The sequence below is a fragment of the Triticum urartu genome, chromosome 1 (assembly GCF_003073215.2).
Source record: "Triticum urartu cultivar G1812 chromosome 1, Tu2.1, whole genome shotgun sequence".
Lineage (NCBI taxonomy): Eukaryota > Viridiplantae > Streptophyta > Magnoliopsida > Poales > Poaceae > Triticum > Triticum urartu.
In genome coordinates this window covers 562,589,313-562,599,723 of record NC_053022.1, presented here as the reverse complement: position 1 = coordinate 562,599,723, position 10,411 = coordinate 562,589,313, and the positions used below count along the sequence as shown (strand labels likewise).

The window sequence follows — 10,411 nt, the reverse complement described above, 5'->3', positions numbered from 1 at the left end:
AAACGCATATGTTTTTTGAAAAGCGGAAATATTTTTTGCATAGTCACGAACATTTTAAAAAGTTATCTACATTGTTTAGAAGATGTGCTAACAATCTTTATACTGTTTAAACATTTTTCAGATTTATGTTTCTAAAGTTTATAAGCAAATTTTAGTTTATAAATGTATGCATTTAATTTCAGTAAAAAAAGTAAAAAATTCAGATGATGCCAGCATGAGACCACAGATCAGCAGGACAAGTCACGTTCAGTAGGCGGCACATCACATAGCCGCACCCCAATGTCGGTGAATGTCGCGTCACGAGCATATTAGCGTGGCGTGGCGTGGCGGTACCAGTCCTCGCGCCCGTCACTCTAGATGTCGCCTTCCGCTTCCGCCACCTTCCATCACTCTCTAGACTCCTCGCCACCGCTCACGCACTCTCTAGACACCTCCATCGCCACCTCACCCAAGCCCGCCGGCTTCCTACATAAGCCCCGCCGCTGCGCCCTGTCGCTCTCCCCCATCACATCCATATCCTGATATCCACCCACACAGCGCGACTCATAGTTCCAGACCAACAACAACAGGAGAGGAGAGCTCACAAGATAAGATGGCGCACATGCGCGTGGTGCACCGGGACGAGGAGGGCCACAAGGTGGCGGAGAAGGTGCCGGTGCCGGAGACGAGGCGCCCGGACACGGCCAGGCACGTGGAGCGCAAGCTGGAGGAGCAGGGGCTGCACCGGCTGGAGCGCCACCCGGCCAACGCGCCCCGGGGCGTCGGCATCGGCGCGCCCCCGCCCAAGTCCGGCCGCGGCGGCAAGTACACCTGGGAGGGCCCCGAGGGGCTGGTCGACAGCGAGCTCGACCCCGCGCCCGCCGCCATCGACCGCAACGACCCCAACTACGACGAGGAGGAAGGCGGGGAACAGGACGAGGTGGCCAAGGAGGTGGTCGTCGGGGAGGTGGAGGTCGCCAAGGTGGCCCAGGCCCGGGCCGGCGTCGCCAGGGTCGAGGTCGCGCCGCCGCTCCTCCAGGACCACGACCACCAGCAGTAGGAGCTGGTCGTGTGCGTGCGTGTGTGTCGTGTTGATCTTCGTTTCCTTGCTCTGTGCTCTGCTTACCATGAATGTGTGTGTAACAATAGATAATAATCAAGCGTGGAAGTGGATCAGTTAACCTCTGTCATGATGCATCCCTCTGGTTTCTTCTGTCAGATCATCATCATCCCTTGATGTTAGCTTATGTGTCAGAAGCTTTCCTCTGATTTCTTCCATATATGTTAACTGCGATAGGCCAAATAAATAGATAAACTGCAAAATAATAATAACAATGAGAAAATTGGGCATGCAAGACATTTTCGATGAGATCAAGAAAATACATGCAGTGCAGCAGCAGAGTAACCAGATTGCTGACCTGAATATGATATGAATAGGATGATTTATAACTTGCTTTCTGCTGGAACAGAGTTTGTTTGTTTCTGATTCTTCCTCCACTGATTTGTGCTTGGATGTCTTAACGGTGAACGGGTATGCCTAAAAGTGGCTCGTGCCAACAGCCAGAGCATACATGGAACCAACTCCGAATGCCTGATTGGCAAGACCAGAAAGTTCTCTTCTTGCAGAACAAGTGTCAGCCGCATCTAATTGCGCCCACTGTCAGCACAAACCTCTCATGTACTCCGTAACAAGCAAGCATAGTCAAAACACAAGTGTAGGTGTGTCTGGGAATGAGATACTTTTGTTCAGAATTTCACATCCACAGAAAGGTCTCTCCTAGAAGCTTAACCATATCCACAGAGGCAGAGGCACACACACACACGGTCAGAGTTCTCTTCATCAGCGGTCGGGATAATTCAGCCGGCGTATTCCAGTACCATTTAGAGAAGAAGCGAGATTGGAGATTAGGAGTCCGAGTTAGAGGGGCTCGACAGATTCCATCTCCCAGATGCAGAATCCCAAGGGGAGAAATTACCACAGCTCGCGGAGAAACATACGGGAGGGGGGATTTCAGCTTTTGGAAGAGGGTATAGACAGAGGGAAAATGGGGAGAAATAAGAAAAGAGTCTTTAGGGCATCTCCAACGCGCGCACTCAAACCACCGTCCGCGATCGGATGTCCGGACGCAGCTTAACGAAATGTGATCTATTAAGTGGTATAACTTCATTTTATTGCCCAAACAGATGGCCAAAATTTACATATTTTTTCGTGTACACTTCTGTATCTAGTATTTATTTTCTATTCTGTTCTAGCTTCGTGTATTATCTTGACTGTTGCTATTTCTATTCTGTTCCATCATCCCCTTTGTCAGACCATTCATTTTCCATTTATCCATCTCGGCATCTCATAACGACAACCCGTGGAAAAAACTCCCCCTGATGACCTAAATGTCACAGTAACAACAACAACAACAACAACAACAACAACAACAACAACAACAACAACAACAACAACAACAACAAGAAGTAAATGGAGCACGCCCAGATCGATATACGAAATTCGAAACTGCGCTTGGTCTAACCTTTGCAGATAATGTATACCTAGGCAAGTCCATGAGAACGTACTTCTGATAGATCATCATAAGGGTAGGGCTGCATAATCCAACTGTTTTCTTTAGTTACTGATGATACCTCAGTTCTGAGAATGCACATACATCTTGAGAGATGTGCAACAACAGTGGTGCTCTGCTGCTGGAAAAACAGAGGGTGCTACTCCTGTAGCAATATAAATAGGCAGCCAAACAGACGAAAATGACCATTCGAACATAGAAAAACAAAACGATTGTTGCGGTTTGAAACAGTCACAAGGCAAGACAAACACAAGAGTAGTCTCAAGTAAAAAAAAATTTAAATGTGCAGTAATTTCTTTAAAAAAAGGTGCAGTCACAAACCAAATTGCCACCCTTACTTCTGAAACCCCAACTACTACTACTACTACTACACTGTCTTATCTTAAAAAAAGAATGTGCAGTAATTTCTTTTGCATATACTGTGTTAGTGAGCTAAGTAAATAAAGTACACTGCCTTCGCTAAGCTCTGCTGCACACCGTGATAAATTCCTTTTTAAGTAATCTATCCATCCTGGAAAACAATTGCAGCTTGCTGTTGGAGTGGCTGCGGTTTGGAATAAACCATTGCAATTACTGGCCTCTTCTATTTATCTCTGAAATTAAACCAGGACCCTTACGAGGAAATTGTTAATTGATTCATAATCTTGGTTGCAATCAGCATAGCATAAAATCAAGTCTGCCTTGCAAACAAATTGAACCAAACTGTTTCTATCAGGCAAATTGAAAGCAAGCCACCACTGTTTGATGTGTTGCAAAATGCAGGTTAACCCACACCCAAGCTACTAAACCAATCATTATATATTTGACCCACCCAACCGATAGAGTAGTCTTGTTTTTCTTTGAAAAATTGCTGAGAACAGCAAACAAGTTAACAAATCTGCGGTTCATACATGTTTACGATGTTTGGGGTAATCCTTTGAACCACACGATATGCTTCGAAATACTGTCCCTGGGCTGGTAAGAGATTTTTTTCATACTGGCTTGCACATCCCAAAGTAGCATACATTCTACGATTCACAGTTCATGGGACAACCACAGGCTAGGGAAACAACTCACATGAAAGGCCTATCAAACAACCACCATACCATAAGTATAAATTCTTGACTTGACGGTTCACAGAACAGCCTCACAAACATCATGTCTCAAGTACACATTCTTTGCAGGTACCGAGATTAGGTGTAATCTCAGCCGCTATACCAAGGTTTACAAATACAGGTACACAATATCATCGGTTGTGTATTAAGCACGGGACAAACTGCCTACTAACGTTTAAGTCAGCCAGTACATTGTTACAATGCTACTACAGATATGGCTGACGGTGGCAGTAAATGACATCAACACATTGAGATCATAGAGTATTATAGTTACACTTGCTCATGCACCATCGTCATCTTCAACAGTGTTGACACGCTCGCACTCATCGATCCATTCGCTGTATCTGCAGGACAAGGGGTTCAATTTTCAGTTCCAGGTGTGGTGTGGATAAACCTGACGGAGTTGCAACAACGAGTAAAGAGGTATTTGTTGGATTCTGACTTACACATCAATAGCTTCAGTGAGCGCTGCACCAAAGATAACAGAGAGTTAGTACAATTCTGAGAACATTAGCTCAACAAAGCTAAACAACTACTCCCTCCGTCTCATAATGTAGGACGTTTTTTGGCACTAGTGTAGTGTCAAAAAACGTCTTACATTATGGGACGGAGGGAGTACGTAACACTGTATTTCCTTTACAGGATATACTATCATACAGGTTCAGTTCTGATGAAAAGCAATTCAGTTAACTCAGACTAGGACATGATAAAATAGGGAGACACATAGCCATCTTACAGACATGATGGTGTGATTTAATGGCAGCCGAGCTCGCATTTGGCCCTGAAAGATTTACTACCTCGGCTATGCTCTATTATGACCTAGTTGATTAAAGTGACTAAACCCCCAAGAGTATATGAAATGGCATGGCTGTATGAAACTTGTAGACAAGCTATAGCCTGTTCCCAGAGTTGTAATCATTAGGTTGAGAAGGAACAAAACCAATGAGATTTGTTGTGTGGAATTTTCTGGCTGAAAATGAATCAGTATGGCATCTACGTCTACAATCAGAAGTTGTATGTAAAATTTGGACATACCATTTGCAGTGGTGCTGAAGCTTTCCTGGCAGATTTGACAATTGGCCTCACCAATCAGATTCTTCAGATCACTGAAGGAAGAAAGAAAAGGCCAGTCACAATGTTGAATGGGCAGCCATTCCAAATTAAGAAGAGAACAGGTGAAGATAGTACTAACATCCGGCATTCAACGCTGCTCCCATGGTTGCAGAATGGGCAGGAAAAGACGGTATCGAGCTTGTCCATCCGCTTCCTAGGGGGTGGCTTAGCGGCCGCCTTCCTCTTCCCCATGGTTCGGCTTCTGTCCTTCCTTCAAAATCTACAAAGAGCAGCAGTTAGAATCTACTGTATCTATGAAATGACGATGAGACGTTTAAAACACTAATGGAGTTGCTAGTCGCTTAGGAATCAATAGTTAATACAGTATCTTGTGAAAAATACAGCAATTTTACAAGCAAGGGAATCCAGATGGAGAGTACTAGTTGTTACCATAATAAAAAAAGCACCAAGCTATCATCATCATCCCTTGTAAAAGAAGCCGAAATTTGTAACCACGCAAGAGTAGACAGCACCCGAATCATACACATATCATCCACAAGAAGGAATCCAGGAACACAACAGCAGGCATGACCCTGCCAGGGGCGGATCTGGCCCGGAAATTTCGAAGGCCCCATCCCCACCCTAGTGGAAGGGAATTGACCGATTTGATTTAACAAAAAAGAGAAGTGATGCTGCGGTGGATGAGAAGAAACAACCTAGCTAGCTGCTCATGCATACCTCAGACTCAGAGGGAGGGAGGAGATCCGGTGGCCGGACGAAGACTGGGACGGGGTGGAGTCAGCCGCAGGACGCCCCGGGGCCCGAGTAAGAAGGGCGGCGGCGACGGCGACTGCGCAAGGTCGCCGAGAGGCGGGATCGAGGCGGCGGCAGGTAGATCCGCTGCCCGGGGTTGGAAGGGAAAGGGGGTGCGAGGGGAGAGGAAGGTGGGCAGGGGAAAGGAATAAACGAAAAGCCAAAATTCTTCTTCTAAATCTCCATTGAAAAGATGGACTTTTTTTTCTCATCACACGCTGAAAGTGACACGCAACCGTCGCTGTTTTTCAATCTGGGACGCACCGTGTTCCAACTCTAATTTCACCTCTCCCTTCGTTTCTAAATACAAGACGTTTTGGTCGACGCGGATTTTCGAGACATGAGGCCACGCGAAGTCGGAATCTTATTCGTCCGTGCGCCCATCGCAATTGCTACTTATTATAGCCCGTTTCCAATACCTGACACATTAATCGCCAGCATTCGCGAATACGTGGTGCTATACACCCGGCCGTGGACCAGACGACATTTATCTTCATATGGATACAGGCTTGTTTGCTAGCGCCCACGTCACTCTTCTGGAGATGGCATAACTGCTCTTCTAGATTCTTATCCAACTAGTCCCCTGTGGAGAAACAAAGGCGGAAGAGGAGATGGGTTCTACGCACATGGAGCAGCCCCTTGAAGGTTGGAAATCCCTGTGTGATCTGTTTTCCTTGTTTTATTTCTCTATACGAAGCAACATGCCCACCTGCAATCATCTCTCCCTTGCCGGGTGCCATCAGGCTAGCCATAGTGGGGTAACTTAGGTAATAATTTAACACATCCCAAGATAATTCTGCTTATGTGACAAGTATTTAATGAGGAAAGAGGTGCTTGTGGTAACCTAGGTATCTACGAGCACATACTGTAACATAGCGCTTCTTGAGGCAAAATGAGTCTATAAGCTAATAAATGAAACCATCTATGACACTACTACTTAATTACTTTGCACTATGAAGATAGTAACTTAGACTAGTGTCATATGCATGACACTAGTATAAGCTACTCCCCACTATGACCAGCCTCATACGGTGCAGGGGCAGCTGGGTGTAATTGATGAGCGCAGGGATGTTTAATTTGCCATAACGCTGGCTGTCCATTGCTGAATTATTGCCCATGGTTGGGGTGTGGTGCACACGCATCATGGTATTAATGACGTCCCTGCCTGCTGGTGTATTTTCATTTGTTGTGTAGTACTCTTTTCTTTTTTTAGTTTGTATATAAGGTTTGGTCAAAGTCAATTTTTATAAAGTTTGACTAACTTTATATTAAAAAATATAAACATTGACAATATGAAATCAACATTATCAGATGCATCACGAAATGTATTTTCATACTATAGTTTTAATATTGTAGATGTTTATATTTTTATATATAAATTTGGTCAAATTTTATGTAGTTTGACTTTGACCAAATCTTATATGCGGAGTAAAAAGAAACGGAGGGAGTACGGCATCTCACGAGTAGAGTAAAACTGTATCACGACTTGCGTTAATGCTCCATGCACACAACCGTTGGAGTTGTATTATTGATAGGCCAGCATGTGCTCGCAGATACGCGCAGTACAGATACCACACAGGAAAACAAATACATATGGAAACTATGGCAATCCCATCGCATAAGAGAGCATTTTCATAGTTTGTTCATGAAGATCATGGCCATGAGGAGCAGGTTCACAATGCCGAGCAAGAAAATGTTCCTCAACCATTCTTGATTATGTTCACAAGAAGTGAAACATGGACATAGACCGACCGATGCACATGTGAAATCAGATGTCCCCAGCTCGCGCTGAAGTACTACTGGGAAGTGGCAGCATTGACAAGCAAGCTGGAACCTTAAAAAGGCCGTGAGGACCATGGTGCAGCTAGCCATTGGGACTGATGGACACGCGCCTGAATTCAATGCCCGGGCCTGCCCTGCGGGCCATCTCCTGCAGATGTCAGGTGCAAATACGTGGGCTATACCAAATGATATACGGATGGTGGGAAACGTTATACCGGCCATAAGTATTCGAGTTGCACGAATCACGTGGCAACATGCAGTGTGGATTTCGGCATCGCGTGGCCGCATGTCCACTCGCGATTATTCGACGTTTTGATAGTTTAAATTAGACTGCCCAAAGTCTTAGACTAATCACAATGACAGTAACTTTAAGGGTAACAACGGATCCAACTCAGCAAATTTGCCTACGTAGCAATGAGTTAATGAGGAGAGAGATAAATTGAGTAACTTAGTACCATAGTTACCGTAACATCACATATCCCAAGACAATATGAGTCTATAATCCAATAAATGAATCTTTGCATGACATAACACATGTGTTACTACCCACTATGAAAGTAGTAACATAGTCTAAAACAATGTATTATGTTACTAATATAAGTTACTCTCCACTTTGGCCCTTTGACAAATACTAGTATTTCCGGACGGAGGGAGTATCTAAGAACGGAAATAGTATTTGTCAAAGGGCCAAAGACGATATAAGTACCACAAACCTTTGTTTTTAGAAAAAGTATCACAATTACTTACAAACACATCCATACATAAACATAAAATTACATTCAACTTTTTGAAGGTGCCTAAGTCTTCTTCCTCCTGAATCCATCAGCAGCGCATCGTGAGTATAGCTCGATGCCACCTCTAGGCCTCCCCCTCGACGACGCAAACTTTTAAAAACTCATGACCTTGTCGAGGCAGCGACCAAAAAGTTGTCGATGTAGACTAGGAAACACCGGCAGCTGCGATCTACAAAGCAAATCGTCGCCCTAGAGAAGAAAACGCCGAAGGGGCATGTAGAAACTCCGAAAACCATGAACTATGGCTGAATTCAGATGAATCCACTAGAAACCTAAACCGAGCGGATCTCGCCCTCTCATCGAAGGCGGAACAAAGAGAAAGCGCGTATTTTTCGTTTCCGAGATGCACGTTCGTGCCTCTCGCAGAAGCAAAACCGTGACTTTTACGAATGGTATAGAAAAACAAAATATATGTTTTTTTGTTTCTGAGAGGCACGACCGTGCCTCTCGCGGAAGCAAAAAAAATGCATTGTCCAAAAGCTAAGGAAGACCGGTGAAAACCTGAAAAGACAAAAACCCAGGAAAAAATTATTTTAAAAAATGAAAATGCGTGTGATAAAAAGAACCGAAGGAAGCGCCCAGAGCACGACATGTGAGCACGCTCTCAGCCCACCCTAGCTAGTTGCTAGGCGTTAGTTGGGCTCGGCCCATTACTGTTTCTCTGATTACAGATCCAAAAACCTGTGCAAACAGCGTAATTCGAAACGAGAATCTTCATGTTGAACACGGAAAGCACAACCAGCTCACACCCCACACTTGACGTGCTATATTCATTCTTGTACGCCTAAATGCAGATAGTAAAAAAGCAGCTCTTTTCTTTTTCTTTCTTTTTGATTTTCTTAAATATGTGAACTTTTCAGAATCGTGATATTTTTTCTTTTTATTCTGTGGAAATGTGTGAACTTTTTCATCAAATTCGATGATCTTTTTTCAAATCCGATGAAATTTTTTCAAATCCAATAAACTTGTTTCAATTTTAATTAAAATTTTCACATTTATGAACTTTTTTGAAATTCGATGAACTTTGTTTAATATATGATGAACTTTTTTTCAAATTCGATGAACTTTTTAAAACTTGATGAACTTTTTTGTCAAATTTGATGATGGTTTTTAAAATTCAATTAAAAAATTCCAATCTTTGATGAAAATTTTCAAATTATTTAAATGATAAAAAAATCCCGATTTGAGAACTTTTTTTGAAAATCGATGAACTTTTCTTCAAAATGGATGAACTTTTTCATATTTGTGAACTTTTCCTGAAAATTAATGAACTTTATTTCAAATTTCGTTTTAAAAATAATTTAATGCTTTATTAAAATAAAGGTGAACTACCACTGTTTTCTTGTAGTGAATAACATAGCGAGTTTGATACAATGGTTATTGCGGTAGGTTATCTACCTTGTGGTGCCTGAGTTCGAATCCAAGGTTTCCCAAAATTGATGTTTACTTTTCTTCACCTTTCCTTTTTGAACAGGTTGCTGGGCCGGCCCGCTTCGCGTTGCTTGCGAGCGCCAGAAGTGCCAACTGGCGCTTAAAGCGCGGATTAGGAGCTCCCTAGTTGCTCCCCCAAGAAAGGTTTGAAAAATGGATTAACTGGGCCTGCCTTATGCATCCAGGAGCTAGCGAATTAGCGTCGAATAGGAAATGGCTCAAGTAATAGCGTTGACATACCTACCTAGCTGACAAGCGCTCCTTCGCGAGCCTCCCAACAACCACTTGGGGTGGGAGCTAGCAAATTACCGTCAAAACAAATGCTTAGCTGTCGCCATGTGTCGTGCTCTAGGCGCTCCCTCCGGATTTTATTTTTATTTTATCTTTTCACATGTTTTTTCGGCTTTTTAGACCGTTTTTTCGGTATTTTGGTTTTCCACCAGTCTTAGCTTTTGGACAAATAAACTGAAGCAATAAATTGCGCGAACAAACATGTTTTTTTGCTTCCGCGAAAGGCACCGATTTGATTTTATTTGAGGTACAGAAATGCATCCCGAAAACAAAAAAAACATGTTTTCTCTTTTTTTGTTCTTTCGAGAGAGATACGGTTTTACTTTCGCGAGAGACATGACCGTGCCTCTCGGAAACGAAAAACGCGTTTTCTCTTCTTCTTTTTCTTCCGCGAGTGTGGCTCTCGGAAATGAAAAAAAATATTTTCTGTTTTTTTCATGAGAGGCATGGTTTTGCTTCCGCGAGAGGTACGGTTTTACTTCTATGAAAGGCACGGTCATGCCTCTCGGAAACGGAAAGAAAAAACATGTTTTCTTTTTTTTTCTTCCCTAAGAGCATGGTTTTTCGTCCGGTATTTTTTGTAAATTTTTTTTTGCCAAAACCT

The 10,411-nt window shown here is 43.3% G+C and overlaps 2 protein-coding genes across 2 annotated transcripts; one reads left to right on the top strand and one right to left on the bottom strand.

Moving 5' to 3' along the window:
- Positions 1 to 484: 484 nt before the first annotated feature.
- LOC125530577 lies at positions 485 to 1,169 on the top strand. The gene has a single exon (XM_048694960.1). It carries the CDS (start codon positions 593 to 595, stop codon positions 1,037 to 1,039), a length of 447 nt encoding a protein of 148 aa, XP_048550917.1. The 5' UTR covers positions 485 to 592; the 3' UTR covers positions 1,040 to 1,169.
- Positions 1,170 to 3,617: 2,448 nt separating this feature from the next.
- On the bottom strand, positions 3,618 to 5,719 carry LOC125530585 (transcription elongation factor 1 homolog). Its single transcript, XM_048694973.1, has 5 exons — positions 5,435 to 5,719; positions 4,836 to 4,976; positions 4,679 to 4,749; positions 4,090 to 4,111; positions 3,618 to 3,987 (listed from the first exon to the last, which is right to left on the bottom strand). The coding sequence occupies exons 2-5, from the start codon at positions 4,946 to 4,948 to the stop codon at positions 3,924 to 3,926; spliced, it is 270 nt and encodes an 89-aa protein (XP_048550930.1). The 5' UTR covers positions 4,949 to 4,976; positions 5,435 to 5,719; the 3' UTR covers positions 3,618 to 3,923.
- Positions 5,720 to 10,411: the final 4,692 nt, after the last annotated feature.

What these genes read in the sequence shown, in the direction of transcription:
- LOC125530577 (XM_048694960.1), top strand. Translation starts at nt 593, where the DNA reads ATGGCGCACATGCGCGTGGTGCACCGGGACGAGGAGGGCCACAAGGTG.
- LOC125530585 (XM_048694973.1), bottom strand. Translation starts at nt 4,948, where the DNA reads ATGGGGAAGAGGAAGGCGGCCGCTAAGCCACCCCCTAGGAAGCGGATG. An exon ending in CTTCAGCACCACTGCAAATG is followed by an intron (nt 4,112 to 4,678) that starts GTATGTCCAAAT and finishes TCTTTGGTGCAG; the next exon opens with CGCTCACTGAAGCTATTGAT. An exon ending in CTCACTGAAGCTATTGATGT is followed by an intron (nt 3,988 to 4,089) that starts GTAAGTCAGAAT and finishes CTTGTCCTGCAG; the next exon opens with ATACAGCGAATGGATCGATG.